The 21,445-nt window shown below is 34.7% G+C and overlaps 1 protein-coding gene across 1 annotated transcript in view; it reads left to right on the forward strand.

Moving 5' to 3' along the window:
* The window catches only part of LOC135125888 (sortilin-related receptor-like), a 32,530-nt gene extending 11,126 nt beyond the window's left edge, over window positions 1–21,404 (forward strand). Inside the window, exons 5-13 of the mRNA XM_064051635.1 lie at window positions 3,799–3,980; window positions 4,031–5,133; window positions 5,187–5,639; window positions 5,696–5,973; window positions 13,904–14,756; window positions 14,809–15,026; window positions 15,080–15,566; window positions 19,908–20,164; window positions 20,217–21,404. Of these exons, the coding sequence (XP_063907705.1) occupies window positions 3,799–3,980; window positions 4,031–5,133; window positions 5,187–5,639; window positions 5,696–5,973; window positions 13,904–14,756; window positions 14,809–15,026; window positions 15,080–15,566; window positions 19,908–20,164; window positions 20,217–20,930 (4,545 nt within the window). The 3' untranslated portion in view covers window positions 20,931–21,404. The remainder of the gene's footprint in view (window positions 1–3,798; window positions 3,981–4,030; window positions 5,134–5,186; window positions 5,640–5,695; window positions 5,974–13,903; window positions 14,757–14,808; window positions 15,027–15,079; window positions 15,567–19,907; window positions 20,165–20,216) is intronic.
* The last annotated feature ends 41 nt before the right edge of the window (window positions 21,405–21,445 follow it).

Below are 21,445 nucleotides of genomic sequence, written 5' to 3' on the forward strand. Positions count from 1 at the left end.
TTGAATGGAAAAATTGAAAAACCTCAAAACTAAATGTCGAAATACTTGGACAAAAAGAATGAAAAATCGAAACATCGAAAAATTGACAAATCGAAAAATTAAAAAATTGAAACACCGAGAAATCCAAAAAGACGAGAACTCAAAAAATCGAGAAATCGAAATATCTCAAAATCGAGAATTTAAAATATCGAAAAACTGAAAAATCAAATAAACGAGAAATCGAAAAATTGATAAATCGATAAATTGAAAAAAAAAATTTGATAATGGTTGAAAAATTTATTAAATGAGAAGTAAAAAGATCTAAAATTTAGGCACGCCAAAAAGTAAAAATCGGAAGATTGAAAAATAAAAAAAATCCAGAAATCCAAAATTTGAAAAATCGAAAAATTGGGATAAAAAATTGAAAGATCGTAAAAGTGAAAACTCGAAATATTAAAAAATTGAAACATCGAGAAATCGAGACATCAAAAGATGGAGAAATCTAACAATTGAAATATCGAAAAACTGAAAAATCAAATAAACGAGAATTCGAAAAATCAAAAATTTAAAAAATCATAAAATTAAAATATCAAAAAAATGAAGAATCGATAAATTTAAAAAAAGAAGAAAAATTGAAGAATCTAAAAACTGAAAATTTCCAAAACTGAAACACTGAAAAACTGAAGAATTGAAAACTTGAAAAATCGAGAAATAAGTTGAAAAATGTATTAATTGCGAAATAATAAAATCGAAAATTTAGACACACCAAAAAATGAAATTGAATCGAAAAATTTAAAAATTAAAAAATTGAAACATCGAGAAATCGAAATATCAAGAGATCGAGAAACCGAAAAGATGAGAAGTAAAAAAATCCAGAAGTTGAAATACGCCAAAATCGAAAAATTGAAACATCGAAAAACTGAAAAATCAAATAAACGATCATGAAATTAAAATATCAGAAAACTGAAGGACCGAAAAATTCATAAACCGATAAATTTAAAAAAAGAAGAAAAATTTAAGAATCTAGAAACTGAAACATTGAAAAACTGAAGAATCCAAAAATTGAAGAATTGAAAATCTGAAATCATGAAGTCGAGAAACCGAAACAGAGAAATCGAGAAATGGGAAAATCGAAAATTGGAAAAATCGAGAAATTGAAGAATCAAAAAATTGGGACAAAAAAATTGAAAGATCGAAAAAGCGAAAACTCGAAATATCGAAAAATTAAAAAATTGAAACTTCGGGAAGTCGAAATATCAATTAATCGAGAAATAGAAAATTCCAGAAAAACCCCAAAACCGAAATATCGAAAAACTGAGGAATAGAAAAATTGTAAAATCGAAAAATTGACGCATTGAAAACCAGAAAAATCGAGAAATCGAAACATCAAAAAGTCGAAAATCCAAAAATTGATTACGCAACGATTTAAAAAATAAAAAATTTAGAAACGCCAAAAATTGAAATATCGGAAAATTGATAAATCGAAAAATGAAAAAAATTGAGAAATTGAAACATTAAAAAATCGAGAAATCGAAAAGACGAGAAGTCAAAAAAGCACGAAACCGACATAGCCCAAAATCGAAAAACGGAAAAATCAAGTCAAGGGGAAATCGAAAAATCTAAAATTTAAAAAAATTATAAAAATTAAAATATCCAAAAACTGAACAATCGAAAATTTGAAGAATTGAAAACCTGAAAAATCGAGAAATCATGAAGTTGGGACACCGAAAGAAACAGTCGAGAAATCGAGAAATTGGGAAATCAAAAAATCTAAAATTTAGAAACCCCAAAAAGTGAAAAATAAAAAAATCGAAAATTTGAATAATCGAGAAATTGAAGAATCGAAAAATTGGGACACAAAAATTGAAATATCAAAATTTCGAAAAACCGAAAACTCGAAATATGGAAAAAATAAAAAATTGAAACGTCAAAAAATCAAAATAGCCCAAGGTCGGAAAATTAAGAATATAAAAATTGATATTACATATTTAAAAAAAAAGCGATAAATCGAAACATCGAAATCTCAATAATACGAGAAATCGAAAAATTTAACAAAAATAGAAAAATTAAAATATCAAAAAATTGACGAATCGAAAAGTCGAAGAATTTTGAAAAAAAAAAATTGAAATGAAAAACTGAAACATCCAAAAATAAAGAATCGAAAAATTGAAGAATTGAAAACCTGAGAAATTGAAAAATCCAGAAACCGAAACAAAGAAGTTGAGAAATCGAAAAATGGCGAAATCGAAAAATCGAGAAATAAGTGGAAAAATTCATTAATTGAGAAACCAAAAAATCGAAAATTCAGGAACGCGAAAAAGTGAAAAATCGAAACATTGAAAAGCCATATCGAAAAATTGACAAATCGAAAAATAAAAAAATCGAGAAACCAAAAATTTTAAAAATCGAGAAATTATAGAATTGAAAAATTGGGGCTAAAAAATTGAAACATGGAGAAGTCGAAAAATCGAGAAATCGAAATAGCCCAAAATCGAGAAATTGAAAAATTTAACATTTAAAAAAATCAAAAAATTGAAGAATCGAAAAATCGTAGAATTTAAAAAAAAAAAATTGGATTGAAAATCTGAAAAACGTCAAAACTGAAACATCGAAAAACTGAGGAATAGAAAACTAGTAAAATCGAAAATTTTAAGAATTGAAAACCCGAAAAATTGAGAAATCGAGAATTCGAGAAACCAAAATCTAAAAATTGATTAAGCAACAATTCAAAAAATCTAAAATTTAGAAACGCCAGAAATTGAAAAATTGAAGAATCGTAAAACTGAATCGGAAAATTGAGAAATCGATAATCTGGAAAATTAAAAAATCGAATAATTTAGTTTAATGCCTTGTGTAAAACTTCAACACGGATTCATAAACCACAAGTGGGGGAGTATTTATATTACAAAGTTTAACAATAACAAATAACATTTAAAATTTTGAGTTGACGTCATTCTATTGTTAGTCGGAGATGGCCAGATAAATTGGTTAACGCTTTACCATCTACACGACACACATACAAAATTTTACCTGTTTTATAAAAATCAACACAGACAGACGGAAACGAGGGGCCTATTTTTTCGTACTCTAGGGGTCATGAAACGTGGAAAAAACATGAAAGTGGCGAGTGGACTCGATTCTTCCATAGTAAAAATGGCAACTACATATTTTAATTCAATTAAATGACAGAGTCATCGCCTTAAAATACTTAAAACAACATAATTTTTAAGTAAACATGACAGGAAAGTGGGTGTTTCGATTGCCGGCACACTCTTAGTGTATAAATGACGTCACGACTTATTTTAAGTACTCCTGCTTACGATGAAAAAAATCGTTTTTATGATTTAGGCAAAACCTGGGGTTCACATTGGGTATTTACTTCGATTCGATTGGTGCAAAAATAATCTGCATTAGTCACCGATTCAGATGACAAGACCAAGTCGGCATTTGTTATGGTTATAATGATCATATCCTTTATAAACAAAGTTACATTATGGGAATTTATTTTGTTGAATATGTAACGACCTTGGCTATTTTTGTTATCAGATTCACTTGTCACGATTTGAAAAATGTTGAGTTATTATTTTTAAACATGCGAAAATGCGGACAATTTAATTAGCGGCGCGCTAAGTAAAATAACAACATTGAAATTTATATTTCAGTAGACAAAAAGTGTCCACTAGTTGGATTTTTAACTTTTACCACCACTCATTAAAATTTAAAGATATAACCGACCACAACATTATCAGTGGTCACAACGGTAGTCATTAGATAATCCTGCGGTTTCGTTTTGTATACTTTTAAAACAAAATTCTGCAGGACGACTACAAAACCTGGTCACCCAGTCAGATCAGCGGCAATCGCAGCTACATCCCATGCGTTTTGGGCCAACAGCTAACTTACCAGCGTCGAATGCCCCACGCCAACTGCTACAACGGTGAAGACTTCGACGCCCCCATCTCGATGATGCCTTGCGGCTGCGATTTCTACGACTACGAATGGTACTTAAGTCACTTTGACGCGACTATTGTTTTCTAAAAGGTGGTTTCAGCGACTTCGGTTTCACCCGGTCGGAAACCCCTGGACACTGCGTGCGGAACACCACCATCCTGGGCGACCCATACAAAGTACCTCTAACTTGCAAACCCGGCAAGTTCTACAAGCGCACAAAAGGTTATAGGAAGATCCAAGGGGATGTTTGTATCGATGGTTTCGAAAACCAGTACATGCCGGAAGAGGTACCTTGTCCCTTTGGCGAGGTACAAGAATTCTTGCTTTTCGCCCAACGGGAACGGATTAGTAGATATAATTTGGTAACGCGGACTCTGGAAGAATTACCGGTGAAGAAATTGAAGAATGTGATTGCAATTGATTTCGATATGAAGAATAATTGTGTGTATTGGGCCGACATCGCGCTGGATACGATCGGGCGCCAGTGTTTGAATAGCAGCGAGTCGGAGATTTTAGTTTCAAGTGATTTGGCGTCAATCGAAGGCTTGGCCTTGGATTGGATTTCCAACACTTTGTACTTCGTGGATGGGATGCGGGCCAAGATCGAGTTGATTCGCACGGATATTAATCACAGTGGAAGGATGAGGCGCACGATTTTAAAACCCAACGATTTGAAGAAACCCAGAGGTATCGCGTTACATCCCAAAGCGGGCTACATGTTCTGGACTGACTGGTCAGTCGAAGACCCGTCCGTCAATCGCGCTGAATTAGACGGTACCAACATCAAGAAACTCTTCGCGAAACCACGGGTGGAGTGGCCTAACGGAATCACCATTGACTACATCGCGGAACGAATCTACTGGGTGGACGCCCGACAAGACTATATAGCGAGTAGCGACCTCCACGGCGACTATTTCAAGTTGGTAATATCGCACGACGAAGTCGTTTCTCACCCGTTCGCGGTAGCCGTGTTCAAAAACAACATGTACTGGGACGACTGGAAGCGCAACGCTATTTTTAGCGCGGACAAAGACGGCTTCCGCGGGGTGGAAGTCCTCCGGAAGAACCTCCCCGGCTTGATGGACCTCAAGGTATACGCGCACGGCATCCAAATCGGTGCCAACGCGTGCACGAATACCTCGTGCCCCTATATTTGCGTGGGGATGCCCGGCAAAGACCAGAAAGCTTGTATATGTCCAGACGGTAATAATGCGCCGACTCAGCACAATCAACGCTCTAACCACAATTCTTTGTAGGTATGGGACTCAATAACGGGAAATGTGTGTGTCCTGGTCCTGTAGAGCCCCTGCTCAATTTCACGTGTCCCCGATATGGCAACACGTGCAACGGGAACCATTTCACGTGCAACAACGGTTTGTGCGTACCGCACGGATGGACATGCGACGGTGAAGATGATTGTGGTGACTCGTCGGATGAGAGTCACTGTGGTATTCAGACGTGTCCACCCAACTATTTCGTGTGTGGGGACGGGAAGTGTTTACCTCAGTATTGGCGTTGCGACTACGATAATGATTGTTCGGATGGGTCCGACGAGAGGGATTGTCCGAGGAAGAACTGCACTGAAGGCCAGTTTACTTGCAACAATGGTCGGTGTATTGCGACGAAGTGGAGATGCGACGGCGAGAACGACTGTAGAGATGGGTCAGATGAGCAGAATTGTGACCGGCCGGAGGCGCCATCTTGCAAACGTGAGTCCGGGGAAAAGCCAAATGAGTCGGTTGTGACTGTGTTTTTTTTTTTTCAGATGATGAGTTCGAGTGTAAATCGGGCGGCGTTAGGTGTGTACCGTTGACGTGGCAATGCGACGGCGAGAAGGATTGTAGAGACGGCTCAGATGAAATGAATTGCAATAACAACACGTGTTTGGATATACAGTTTGCGTGCGGTGGACCTCAGAACAAGTGCATTTACACCACGTGGGTGTGCGATGGTGATAAAGATTGTCCCAATGGTAGAGACGAGGCAAATTGTACTACGACGCAACCCGAACAACCCGATGACACGAATCAATTCATGCCTAAGGTATGTAAATTTAAGGGGACTCGCTAGACGAGGTATAACATTTTTTTGGTTTTTTGTATGAAAAAATGATATTAATATAGATGTGTCATACATCAAACTGCAGCTTTTCTCATATTCTAGGGCGCAGAGACCAGTTCAATCAACTAAAAAAATATGGCTGAGAAATATCGTAAAAAAGCACCATTTTCTGTTTTCTTTTCAAGTTTTTTGAGTCATAACCATCATAAAATCGCTTGAAAATTCGCACATGGATAAAACATCACTTTTTACAGGGCGCAGAATCATTAAATGTTTGTTAGTGGTACAATTTGTTTAAATAATAATGTGTTTATTAAAATCAAAATATACCACAAATTAATGCAAAATACGTCGAATAATTTTAACAGGAATATCAGAGGAAAATTAATTATCTATTGGTTAGCAGAGTTTTTAACCAAAACTAACAGTAATTGAAAAAAATGGGTATCAATTCGACAGAATTTGAGCAGTTAGTTCAGTACTTTGCCGATAGGAGCGCCACTAAAATTTACGGAAGCGACTTTCAGGTAAAACCCTTATCGCCTGCTTTACCATAAGCTGATTGTTAGAGTTCTCGGCTGATTTTTCTAATTTATGGCAAGGAACTCGCCAGGACCGGCCGTAGTAATCTATTGTTAAGAAAATTAACTTTTATGCAATGAGGTACTATCATAAAACCGAATTAAAACTGGGGAACTATAATATTTTTACTCCACTCAGGCTCCTGAATTCAATACACATGATTACTAAAAATTCATTGTAATATTATTGTTAATATATATTTTGCTTTCTTAATTAATAAAACTAATAAACATATTTATAATAATAATAAAAAATATATAAAATACAGCTTTTGTTTAACACGTATAAATAGCTAAGTGTTATCCCAGAAAGGAGGTGTTTTAAAAAAGCCCTACGCCCAGTAACTTCTCCCTTCATTGTTTACTCGAAAAAAGTCCTCGTATAATAAGCATTCACGTTCGGTAGAAGTAGCTGACAGAAATTTTTCTGTGGTTAAGTTGCAATCTTAAGATCACTAGAAACTAAAGATTGGTATGAACTGTCTAATTTTCTAATTCAAATGTCAAATCTGACTTGTGTGGAAAAAAACAAAGTTTTTCTAATTTTAACACGCTTCGTTTCAAGAAAATCCTTAAATACAGCGTGGAAACAATTTCCACAAAAGTAGTCACAAGAAAGCCCATTTTAAAGGAAAAGAGACAAGAAATATTTCGTGGTTATCAAAAAATTACAGAGAAAAGGGACAACGCTTGGGTAAAACGGAAACAGTTAAACTGGTGGCAGAAATATTTTCCGTAAAGTTCGCTGGTGTTGTCGACTGCTTTTCGAATTTTAAAATAATACCAATACAATGGCGCCGTTGCCGTTAATTTTATAATCAGAATCAGAAAGACGACTGCGCAGATTTATATACATACACCTACATACTTTGTTGGTTCCGCTCTACAATTGGTTTTTAAGTTTTATATTATAATCGTTATTGTTTTGTAAGAGGGAAAACACTCGGCTTTGAGAATAATTGTACGTAATACACGTATAAATTTAGGTTTCCGAAGGCAAAGTTTTTCACATTTTAAACACGTTATAGCTACCACGCTACCAGAATCAAATTACTAGGGCGGTATCTCCAATTGCGTGATTGTGGTGAAGATTTACTTTTCATTTTCTTGAATGAGACATGGATATACCACAACGGATCTATGATAAAATTGTGGATCCATGATGATGACATCAAATCTTGCCCCCCTAAAAAAACTAGTGAAGGGAAAAGATTCACAATTTTACATGCGGGTTCCTCTTTGGGCTTTTAGAGGGATGTGATTTTCTCCTTGATTCAAAAATAGATTCAGCAGATTACCACAAAACCATCACATTTTCGATGTTTGACATTTACTTACTTACATGTCACATTTTTGATACCTACTTTCTGACGTTCCAGTTATACATTATACACTAGAACAATTATGTCCGCAGTTACACAGCTTAAAAAAAAAGTTACCAAATCTAGTTACATCTACCGAACGTGAATTCCTTATATGTTTTCATTTGCCGAGAGATCATTTTCAAAATATATCTATACTTATATAATAAAGCTGAAGCTGTTGTTTATTTGAACACGCTAATCTCAGAAACTACTGGTTCAAATTCAAAAAATCTTTTTGTGTTGGATAGTCCATGTATCATATCTACATATAGGCTATATAAAATCACGCTACGATCATTAGGAGCGAAGTAGCAATGAAAAATTCGGAAAAACGGGAAAATTATTCCTCCTTTGACAGCTTCCGTTGCTTACGCTGCTTAAACGGTTAAAGTTACGTAAAAATCATGTATGACGAAATTGTTCCCCTCTAAAAGTTCTAAAGAAAAGTCCGCGACAGCATATGTCTATCTTTTAAGGTCGAGTCAGTATAACCTTTTTTATGGTAATGATATTTGTTCTAAAATAATAATGCATTATGTATAAAATTCTCGCGTCACAATGTTTGTAACCGAACTTCTCCGAAATGGGTAGACCGATTTGTATGAAATTTTTTATGTCTATTCGGTAGGTCTGACAATAGGTTGTAAACTATTTTTTTAACCCCTAAGTGATAAGGGTGGCCCACCCTAAAAAATTTTTGTCTATTTTCTTGACAAATTTTTTTATTTTTATTTTTTTAAGATTTGACATCAAAAAATACACATAACCCTAAATTTTCACCTTTCTACCACCAACCCCCATTTATTAATCATCTATAAAATAAAAATCAATTGCTGTTCCTATTAGTCACGCTAAGACTCAAAAACGGCTTGACCAATTTGAAACATTATTTATATTACGGGGATGCTTTATAAATAAAAAAAAATAAGGATAACTTAAAAGAACAGTAAAAAATTAAAAAATTCTAAACATTTTGTATGGGAATCGCCACTTCGAATTACTGTCAATAGTTGGCGTCTCTGACGGACCTGTCGTCTAACTGACGTGTCATACAAAACTAATTCTTCCGTGTGATTGTGAAAAGTACATATATTGCATTTGAAATCGTTCTTTGTTTTTTCGTAAAAAAAACGTCGTTTATTTTAAGAAAAGTCTTGGTTAAAGTGAATTTAATTACATATTGCGAAAGTTTCTTATTCATTTTGATCTGCCAATCTATTTACCTATATTCACTTTGTTGGTTTTGACAAAACCTCAAACTTTACCGTTATTCGAGGATTTAATTTGAAGTTCTCAATATTTTAAAATTCTCAAGACAAAATTTACAGATTTGATTGACTGTGAAAATAATTCTGTGTCGTTTTATGAAGTTCATTAAAATGCCGAGAAGACGACAACCTCACATAGGTCCACGAATCAAATGTGCGACGAACTACCTCAGGTGCAAACCGCATTGATTTATTTCATGGGTAATTCGGATATGGAAGTTGATCAGCGTTATGCTCATAATCAACATAATCAAACATTGAAGCGAGACATTGGGTGGTATGAATAAAACTGAGTAGATACTCATATTCGAAGTACGAAGTACCTACTTTATTATTACTCTTATATACCTGAGCATCTACTCTATGTACTGAGTACCTACTTAGAAACATTGTATCTCCCCGGACACAAACTGAACATCTACGCGTTTTGTGAGCATTTAATCTAGAAATGAGCATCGGCGTGGCAAATAACTGAGCTGTCTGTAAAGCAGCTTAGAAAACCAGTAGGATCGTTGTAAGAGTGAATTTTAACTAAACATGGTGACTTTCATGAATGTGAAACGTCGTCAAAAGGTGCATTCAGTTTGAAAAACACATTAGGAGCAGGAATATCGAAAACTTTTCATGTAATTAACTTTTATTTATTCATAAATTGTGCAGTGCGTTTTTTCTAACACTGGCCATAGAGATTCCCATCTCAAGGTGTCTACCCCATACTAACTTATATTTTGGTGATTTTTGCCTTGATGGTTGAACACTGTCATTGTTGTCCTTTTTTGTTGTATCGAGATGCTACTTGAGCATCAACTGTTACTTACTGAAGTATTAGTATCATCTAGAAAAACTAGAAATATTTTGATTTGATATTCGAGTAGATACTTCGTATTTCGAGTATGAGCATCTACTGAGTTTTATTTATATCAACCATTGTCAAAAAATTGATCGAACGTTGTTTCGACAGAACTTCCTTCGCACCAAAAGTATAATGAAACATATTCAGCATTTTCGAGTTGAGTCTTTTCTTCACACAATTTTGTGATGACCTAATCAACATTTACTATCAACACGTAGATATACCACCTTGGATTGGTGCAGTGTAATACTAAAAATAACCGTATTGTATTCCCAAAATTATCTGCGAAAATCGAGTGAGCCATTCCATCAATTTTTTGGGGGGAATAAATAAATATTCTTAACAATTTACCATGCTTACAATAACTTTAAAACGTCTGCAAGATCTCAAAGTATTCATTTTTGCAGCTCTTGAGTTATTCACTAAAATAAATTGACTGATCCATATATTTTTTTGAGTCACTGTAAAAGCAAATCTAAAAAATATGAATGCAGTGATAAATTACGAAAATATACTGATGATATTTTCCACATTTTAGATAGGATTTATTCGGCAAAATCTTGAGATGACGTCTTCAAGTTTTTGGGCTTGATAAACAGATATATTTTGATTGAAAACCCATCATGTCAAACAGTAACTTCAAAACGTCTGCAATATTTCAAAATTCAGTTTTGCAATTCTTGATTCAATCAATAAAATAAATTGACTCAGTGATTAATTTTTTTGAGACACCCCCTATAAGCAAAACTAAAAAATATGAATGGAATGATAAATCACAAGTATAGTCTCATCCTATTTTGGACATTTTAGATAGGATTCATTTGGCAAAATTTTGGGCTGACGTCATCAATTTTTTGGAGGGGATAAGTAAATATATTTTGAATAAAAATTTATTATGCTTATCATATGTTTAAAACATCTGCAAGATTTCAAAGCATTCGATTTTGCAGATTCAAAATTAAATTGTAGGTGAAACGGAGTTCACGGGGTCAGCTAGTTTATAATAAAAATATGCAAGTCTCGGTGATGAAAATTGTACTCCTAATAAATTATTAAAGTACATAAAAAAATAGAAACAAATTTTATTTATTTTAAAAAAATCTCTCGCAAAGGCAGGTTCCTCTTTCTTTTTGAATCAATTATTTCGGGCAATAATGCGCCAAAGCAAAATCTGCCAAGTTTATCTGCCATCTTTTTACATATATTTCTTCGTCTTTATAAATTTTTTCTATATTTATTCCATTGGGTGTCCATACAACAAAATAAACTTGTGAAATACCCATAACAAGCATTTGTCCTTGGACTTGAAAGTAGTAATCATGATTTTTTTTTTTTAGTTTCAATTCTCTGTCAATGTACAAAATTTGATTTTTTTTTCTAACCGCTTCTTCGGGAGACAAATCTTGCGATTTTGAAGGGCATTTAATTTCGACTAATGCACTCCTATCCTCTAGAACCCTGTCTGGACTAGCAGCCAAGTAAGGAAATTGTTTTGAAATAAACAAGCCACACCGTTCAGTTTTTATATTTTTATTTATTTCAAAACACTTGACAGCTTTTTCCTCACTTTGCTGTCCATAGTATGTATAACTGTTACCTCTAAATGTATTGTACAACAGAGACTCCACAGTTTTAGCTATTGCTGTAGTTGGTCTAAGTTTGTAAATACGTCCAAAATTTGAAGCCGTAACCCTAATTTCTCTTTCTTTTGCCCAAATGTGCCTGTTGCCTAGTGTCTATTTAAATTTGGTCTAAATTTAAACATAATTTTCTCAAAAAAAACCTCTTTGGCTGTCACAAATGTTTCTACATCCATGACAGCATTTTCTAAAAAATATTTAAACTATAATCGCAGTCGGGACCAGCATACCTACGTAAATTTTTTTACGACATATTTTTTTACGAATACTTTGTCTAAGACGAGCTTGTTTTATAGACGAACAATATTTTTTTGTTATTAAACCAGGACCGTTTTAATCACAATATATTTACTTATCCCCTCTAAAAAATTGATAACGTCACCTCAAAATTTTGCTGAATAAATCCTATCTAAATTGTATAAAATATGATGAGTCTCTTCTTGTGATTTATCATTCCATTCATGTTTTTTGGATTTGCATATACAAAAATTAATGAATGCGTAAATTTATTTTATTGATTTAATCAGGAACTACAGAACCCAATGCTTTGAAATCTTGCAAATGTTTTAAGGTTATAAAGAGCATAATAAATTTTTAGTCCAAATATATTTGCTTATCCCCTCCAAAAAATTGATGACGTCAGCTCAAAAGTTTGCCGTATAATCCTATTTAAAATTTACAAAATATGATGAGTCTCTTCTTGTAATTTATCATTCCATTCATATTTTTTGGATTCGGATATACAGGGTGACTCAAAAAATTTAATGAATGCGCAAATTTATTTTATTGATTTAATCAGCAACTACAAAACCGAATGCTTTGAAATCTAATGTGAAAAAAAAACATAATAGGCATGCAGTCGTCACGTTTCCGATAGCTAGGGAAGTACTGTCTAAACTCTTTAGACTAATTTTTTTGACTTTCCCATTTTTCCATTTCTCAATTTTTCAATGTTTCAGTTTGGTGTTTTTTCACTGTTTCGATTCTTTAATTTTCCTTCCATTTTTAGGTTTTTCAATATTTCAGCTTTGGAATTTTGCAATATTTCGTTTCTTCAATTTTTCAAATTTTTGATATTGTGTTTTTTCGGTTTTTAAATTTTTCGATATTTTAATTTTTCAGTTTTTAAAGTTTTAGGCTTTTAGATTTGTCACTATCTCGACTTTTCGATTTTTCAGTTCCATGATTTTTCAATTTGTCGAATTTTTAAATTTTAGATTTTTTGTTCTCGATCATTCAATTTTCTGAGTTTTCAGGCTTAGATTTTTTTTGTTGTTCAATTCTTGGATTTTTAAAATTTTTGTTTTTTAAATTTTCCTATTTATCAACTTACTGGGATTTCAATGTTTTGATTTTTTGATTGTTCAATTTCTCGATTTTTTGAATTCTTAGTTTTTGATACGATTTTTTTTTTCAAAAATTTTCAGTTTTTCAATTTATTAACTTCACGATATTTCAGTTTTACGATTTAAAATTTTTTTTATTTTTCAGTTTTTAATTTTTGACGTTTCTAAATTTTTCGATTTTTCAATTTTTCGATTAACTGATTTTTTGATTTTCCCATTTCTCTATTTCTTGATTTTTCAATTCTTTCTTCAATTGTGATTTTTCAATTTTACGATTTCTGGATTTTTCAATGTTTCAGTTTTGGATTTTTTCACTTTCTCGATTTTTCAATTTTCCTTCCATTTTTCAGTTTTTCAGTATTTCAGTTCTGAGATTTTGCAATGTTTCGGTTCTTCAATTTTTCCATTTTTTGATGTTTCGATTTCTCGGTTTTTCAATTTTTCGATAGGTATTTTAATTTTTCAATTTTTAAGTTCTAGATGTTCCGTTAATTTTTTGTTTTCCTTGATGTTTCGATTTTTAAATTGTTTAATTTTTAGATTGTTCAATTTCTCGATTTATAAATTTTTCAATTTTTCGGTTTACCGATTTTTTTCATTTAAAATGTTTCAATTTTTCAATTATTAAGTTTTCGATTTTTCAATTTTGGTGTAATTTGAAAACGGTATTAATAATACATTTAGGCGAAGAAACTAATAGACGGGCTTGATAAGCCTTGTTTGCTCTACAGTGTCTAAATTGTGTTTGAATAATATAATAATTATCTCGAATATTAAAATTAATATGTCAAACTTGCCTCTCGTCTAGCGTCCCCCCTTAATAATACTAAAATAATATTCCAAACTACGTTCTTTTCTAGAACGGAACTTGCCAAAACTGGATGTTCAAGTGCGCCAACGATAAATGCATCCCCTATTGGTGGAAATGCGACGACTCGAACGACTGCGGCGACGGCAGCGACGAACTCGGCTGTCCCAATCCAGACTCGGGCCTCACCACCATCAAGCCCATCACAATGAACCCCTTGCCGGGCGGCACGTGCGGCAGCAACCAGTACCAATGCGCCGGTGGTGGTTGTATTTTCTCGTCGTGGGTTTGCGACGGAATGGAAGACTGCATCGGAGGAGAAGACGAGCGCGAATGTTTGAACGTCGTTAATTGCACGAAGGACCAGTTCAGGTGTCGCAGAGACGGCAGCTGCATATCGAAGAAACTCGTCTGCAATCACCAGAAGGATTGTCCGGACGGCACAGATGAGCAAGAGTGCGATAAGTATCCGGCTAATGGTCCGGCGACGCCTAGTTGTTCTAAGGGGTATTTCCCGTGCGACGAAGACCGGTGTTATCCTTTGGCGGCGCTGTGCGACGGAAAAGGCGATTGCGTCGATGGTTACGACGAACTCAACTGTACTAAGCATTCGCGGGTGTACCAAGTTTTGCAGATGGGGGTGGATGAGAGGGGTATTAATGAGTCGAGTTTGCTTTTGTATTGGTGGATTGCGACGCCGTCGAAGGACCGGTTGGAGTTCATGCCGTCGATTAGTAAAGCCGGACGCGAGCAGTGGCGTAATATGTCGTGGATGGAAGCAACAGAGTACATGTTTAAGGGGTTGGAACCGGCGACTAGGTACAACATGACGATTTACGTTCGGATACAGAATACGACGAGGGTGTTCCTACCGGCCAAGTATTTTACTGCCTATACTGGAGAAGGTACTTTTGCTATAGCAAGTGTGTTTTTTTTGTGATTGGGGTTGTTGATTAGGCATACCTTCGGGACCTTGGAATGTAACAGCTGCCCAGCAGAATGGGTCACACGTACTCTTATCGTGGAACCCACCCACGCACCCTAACGGCCAAATTGTCAACTACCAGATCTGTTGGTACCCACCGCTTCCGCCAATCAAGTTGAAGCTAACCGGAAATGAAACCGCCCATTTGTTACCGGCCTCCTTCAACCCGAACAACACGTACTCATTTTATGTAAGTTTGACCAATAATAATATTGTTTTTTTTTATAATTTATACCTGCGCAGGTGATTGCCCACAACCGCAAGTACGAAAGCGAGCGGTCCGAAGTGACGACTCTCAAATTCGATGGCGATCCCACCGTGAATGGCATCGAAAAATTGCGAATCGTCGAGAAAACGGAAAAAAGTGTAAAGTTGTCGTGGGAGTACGATAAAACAGTTGAAGGTTTCAGGGTGGAGATAACCCCCGACAAAGATTATCCGAGAATACCGGGACGAATCACGAAAGACAAGACAATCACGATCGACAACCTGGCAGCTGGTGCTAAGTACACTTTCGTTGTAAATGCCTTCAAAAAATGGTTTATAGGACCTAAAAGCCACATTACGGTAACCACCAATGGAGTTACTTTACCAGAGGTGCCTTTAATCGGAGGGGAATTAATTTCGGCAACCACCGTCAATTTGAGGTGGTACGTACCGGAATTTGGGAAGAAAGTAGCGTGGACTTATGGAGTCTATTATGGTATTGAGGAAGAGGAGCTGTACGAAAGTGAGTATTGTTGACGTCGGCTCAAAATTTTGCCGAATAAATCCGATCTGAAACGTAAAAAATATGATGATTCTGTATATACAGGTGACTCAAAAAATTAATGAGTTTATTTTATGGTGTTCACTTGAGCGTCAGGTTGCTATTACCAAGTGTTGAAGCACGAAGGTTGTTAGAGATGGATTATTTTAAGTTCAGCATGATGAATCATCAGAATCTGTCAACGGACTGGCAGTCAGTAGCGTAACATGCACACTTCAGAAGGGGGTGGTTTTTAAATTTCTTTTTTAAGTCGTAAACAATAACGCGGAAACATAAACTTAAGTCAACTAGTCACTGTTAGACACTAATCTAAACAGGGATAGGTAGAAAAGTTCACTGTAACGGAGAAGCGATGACGGACGCCTCTGAAAGTGTTTCATTGTACTTCAGGAGCGAGGGAAGTTCTGTCGAAACAATTTTCAACCAATTTTTTACTTCCCGAGCGTAAGCAAAGGAAGTATTGTTATCGAGTCCGTCAGCTCAAAAGTTTGCCGAATAAATCCTATCTAAAATGTACAAAATATAATGCGTCTGTACTTGTGATATATCACTCCATTCATATTTTTTGGATTTGCATATACAGGGTGTCTCAAAAAAATTAATGAATGCGCAAAATTTATTTTACTGATTTACTCAGGAACTACAAAACCGAATGCTTTGACATCTTGAAGATGTTTTAAAATTATCATAAGCATGGTAAATTTTTGATCAAAATGTATTTGGTCGTCCCTCCTAAAAAATTAATTACGTCACCACAAAATTTTGCTGAATAAATCCTATCTAAAATGTACAAAATATGGTGAGTCTCTTCTTGTGATTTATCATTCCATTAATATTTTTTCGATTTGCACATATAGGGTGACTGAAAAAAATTAATGAATGCGTCAATTGATTTTATTGATTTAATCAGGAATTACAGAACCGAATGCTTTGAAATCTTGGAGATGTTTTAAAGTTATCATAAGCATGGTAAATTTTTTATCAAAATGTATTTGCTCTTCCCCCCTAAAAAATTGATGACGTCAGTCAAAAATTTTGCTGAATAAATCCTATCAAAAATGTACAAAATATGATGAGCCTGTACTTGTGATTTATCATTCCATTCATATTTTTGGATTTGCATATACAGGCTGACTCAAAAAATTAATGAATGCGTGAATTTATTTTATCGATTTAATCAGGAATTACAAAACCGAATGCTTTGAAATCTTGGAGATATTTTAAAGTTATTATAAGCATGGTAAACTTTTGTTCAAAATGTAGTTGTTCATCCCTCCTAAAAAAAATTGGTTACGTCACCCTTAAATTTTGCTAAATAAATCCTATCTAAAATGCAAAAAAGATGATGAGTTTGTACTTGTGATTTATCATTCCATTCATATTTTTTAGATTTTCTTAAGAGGTGGCTCAAAAAAATTAATGAAGTCAATTTATTTTATTGATCAAATTAAAGGCAACACTTATTATTAGTATTACATTGGACCAACCCAATTTGGTAGACACAAAATTTTTTAAAGTAAAAACTCGATTGAAACATAAGGGTAACACGCTTATTTACATCTACTTTAACATTACAGACGTGCATTTGTTTTGTGTGCTGACTAGGTTCCGCGAATGTGGTATAGACATGTTTATAATCAACCAATTATGAATTCCACCGTCAAAAATTAAAATAAAACCCAATGTTTTATATAATAAGCGGAAGTCGAAGCAATAAAACCGATGGTCGTTTTGTTTACAGTTTCTCTGTTTTGACCCTCACGTATGCTGTTACGCTTGTCATCTTAAATTAAGAATGCTTATACATACACGATTTTCAGTTCCCTCTCATATTACATGCCGGCGCCGTATACGTGAGTAAATTGTTTCGTTATTTTATTGATTATAACAAATCAATATTCAAAACGACCCAATTCATTTTCCCGAAAATTTGGGAATACAATAATTTTATTCTTAGTATTACACTACATCTATCCCAACTGATATACGTGTCCTTGCAAAAATGTTGATGACGTCATCACAATGTTTTTTAAATGCCCACTACAAAAATGTAATGGGAAAAAAAACACAATAGGCATGCAGTCGTCAAGTTTCCGACAGCGAGGGAAGTACTGTCTAAACCCTTTAGACCAATTTTTAGATTTGGTTATACAGGGTGTCTTAAAAATAATTAATGACTGAGTCAATTTATTTTATTGTTTAAATCAAGAATTGCAAAACTGAATATGTAGTTTGAAATCTTGTAGACGTTTTGAATTATTGTAAGCATGGTAACTTTTTAATCAAAATAAATTTATTTATTCCCCCCAAAAACTTGAAGGAAGTATAGTAATAGGGTCCATCGGACAAATGGCCACTTTTATATTTTCTCGACGTTTCGTGACCCCTACAATACGAAAAAAGTAGTCTCCCGTTTCCGTCTGTCTGTCTGTCTGGTGTCTGTATCCATTTTTATTAGACACGTAATCTCCAAAACTACTGGACCGATTGTTGTGAATTTTTATATTTATATTAGAAATATCATGCAAATGGTAAAACGCTAACCAAAATTTGTCTAATCATCCCCACCAATAATGTGATGACGTCACTTCAAAATTGTACATAGTAAATGGGTTTTAAATTGTGTAAAATAACATAGTCCTACACATGGAGTTTATGACTCCGTATTGAGTTTTTACCGGAAACGTCCAGATTTTTGAAAAAAAAATCAAAATTATCAAACGTTTTGCAATTTAATTTGGAATCTGCAAAACCGAATGCTTTGAAATCTTGCAGATGGTTTACAGTTACGATAAGCATGATAAATTTTTAATCAAACTATATTTACTTATCCCTTCCAAAAAATTGATGACATCAGCTCAGAAATTTGCCGAATAAATACTACATAAAATGTACACGCCTCTCGGTCTAACAACGAATAAAAAATTCATTACATTTGAGATCGGGGTGGGTGGGCGGGGTTTAATCTTTGTTTTTTTTTTAATATATAGAGTTTTCTTTCAACAACAATATAGTTAAACATGTTTTCAGTTTCTTGTTGGGAAAAGAAGACTTGGTATATTGAGAAAGAATGGACAAAATATAAGCCCCGCCCACCCACCCCTTCTTAATTGTGATGAATGTTTTATTCATTGTGAGCTGAAGGGCGGAATTTAGTTGCAAAATTCTCATTTCTGTACAAGAAATTATATGAAACTCAACTCATCACAATTGAGATTGAGGCGGGTGGGTGGGACTTAATGATTTTTTTTTTCTTTATATACGTAGTTTTGTTTCAACAATTTTTTGGCGCACAGAACAAGATATATTATAATTAAAAACATAAAGTCAATCTATTATTCAATAATTTTGGACTGTACTCCTAATGTAAGTCATCTAGAATAACTTGCACTTTCTCGTTCTTCTCGAAAAACTGAAAAAATCAAAAATTGAAAACTCGTGAAATTTCAATTCGAAAAACTGCAAAATCTAAAAATTTAAACCTTCAAAAGTTGGAAAATCGGAAAATGAAAAATTTAAAAACGGAAACTTAAGAGAAATCGTAAAATTAAAGAAAAAAAAAACTAAAAGTTGAAAAAAGTGCAATTGAAAAACAAACAATTATAAAATCTGAACATTGAAAAATTGTAAAAATAAAGAAAATAAAAGATTCAAACGAAAAATTGCAAATGAAAAAATTAAAAATTGAAAACTAGAGAAACTCAATTCGAAAAATTGCAAAATATAGAAATTAAATGGAAAAGTTGAAAAATTGAAAAATTTAAACTTGAAAACTCGAAAAAATGAAGCAACAAAAAAAAAGTAAAGAAAACATTCAAGTCGTAACTATGGAAGTTTGCAATTTAACACCTTATAAATTTAACAAGTTTTTACAAGTTTAATAGGGGCAAAATCAGTCTTATCTTAGCAAGTGCTAGCCCCGCCCACCCGCCCCCTATTTTCTCAGAGGATATGTCATTTGCCGAAATAAGTCTTATCTTATCAAGTACTAACCCCGTCCACCCGCCCCCTGTTTTCTGGCCAAAATAAGACTTAATGTTAGCAAGTACTAGGAACGCCCACCCACCCGCTATTTTCTCCTATATTGTTTTTACTCCAAATAAAATTCGGCAAAATCAAATCTTACAATTTTTTAGAGACGCAGTATTTGTTGGACCGTACCTTCAGAAGCGAGGGCAGTTCTGTCGAAGTGACTTTCGACTAATTTTAACATTTTAAAAAGCCACAAACTAGAACTGGTTGAAGTTTATGATTAGTTGCGACACAGCACCCTATTTTAATTAAACACGGAACTTTTTGCAGAGCCTAGAGTAAATACCACCGGCTTCAGCGTCAACATCTCTGGTTTGAATGCCTGCGAGGACTACAGGTTTAGAGTCGGAGTCGTGGGACCGTCCGGGTTTGGTCCCTTATCCAAAATCCAATTGGACATTCGAACAACTTACAGCAAAAAGGCGCCACCCAAGGAACTAACGGTGGAAAGAGGAGAGGGCTCGTTACAAATGGCGGTTCACTGGAAGAAGCCATGCCTTCTGAACAGTGGTCTGCGATCTTACATTGTACGTCCGTTTGAATTTTTCTGTTCCGTTTTAAGCATATTTTTTTTTTCAGATTCGCGTCCACGAGCGCACTTTGAACCAAACCTGGACCATGAAAATGGACGAGGACAAGTTTTCTCACGTCTTTAATATTAGCTACGGTGCCATATATGACGTCAGTGTGGCCACTGACGACCCCGATGCCATATTCACGTCGAACGTGACCTACTACGCCCCAGTGATCCTACCACCCTTTGAAGTGAAAACTGTGATTGAAAGCAACGGCACTTTCTTCTTGTATTGGCAGGAACGTAACGTTCCGGAGGCTGTTGGCTCGTACCAGTACGAAGTGTTGGTGAGCGAAGGCAACTCGTTGAACGAGACGACAGCCGAGAAGTTCCTAGTGTCGAAACCGCCGTTCCGATACACGAATAGTTCCGCGCACATGTACACGTTTGCGGTGCGCATTTTGGCTGACAGCGGGTACAAGTCGGTACTGTCGGAGCAAGTGAGCAAAGCGTTGGAGTTGAAGGCGCCACAGCCGGCCATCTCCGGTACTAGCTTGTGGTTGATCCTCGTTCTGACGGTACTCGCGCTGTTGGTACTCGCTGCTTTAGGGGTGTTTATTGTGAAGCACAGGCGGCTGCAGAATAGCTTCACTAGGTTTGCTAATTCGCATTACGACACGAGGTCGGGGGCTGCTACTTTCGACGACAACGGGTTGGAGGAGGAAGAGAGCCCGCAGATAACAGGGTTTTCGGACGACGAACCGCTAGTAATAGCGTAGGTATTTTCAAAGTATTGCGAGATCGAGAGACTTGGCATGGGGGTGTGGTTGATGTTACCAAATATTAAAATTTTCGCCATTACCACCGTGCGCCCTAATAGTATTTGTCCATTAATATTAATAAATTTTTAATCATGTTGTGACTATTCCAAATTTATTATTGAACTAGTCTTAAATTAACACTGATATTGTGCTGACGACCTGACCTTCGTGTTTACTTTTTGGGAAATCGTTGCAATTTAATTGTGAAAATTGTGGTTTTTATACATTTTGTACGTTAGGATAAGTTAGATCAATTCCTGGTGTGTGAGAATTTTGAATTCGAAACGCACGTTAATGTTTTATTAGAGTTACTTTACTTTTAAGTCAAATTTCTGTGATACCTCTCAGTTAAGTTTTAAGATTTTGTCATAAAGGAATTTGACTGTCAATATGTTTGTGCTTTTATGTGTTGAAATAAATCTTTCAAAATGAGCGTTTTTTATTCCTTAACCAAAAAGCATTCACAATTAATT

Source organism: Zophobas morio, unplaced genomic scaffold (genome assembly GCF_036711695.1).
Source record: "Zophobas morio isolate AGI-343-1 ecotype UQ-CSIRO unplaced genomic scaffold, CSIRO_AGI_Zmor_V1 ptg000002l, whole genome shotgun sequence".
Classification (NCBI taxonomy): Eukaryota; Metazoa; Arthropoda; class Insecta; order Coleoptera; family Tenebrionidae; genus Zophobas; species Zophobas morio.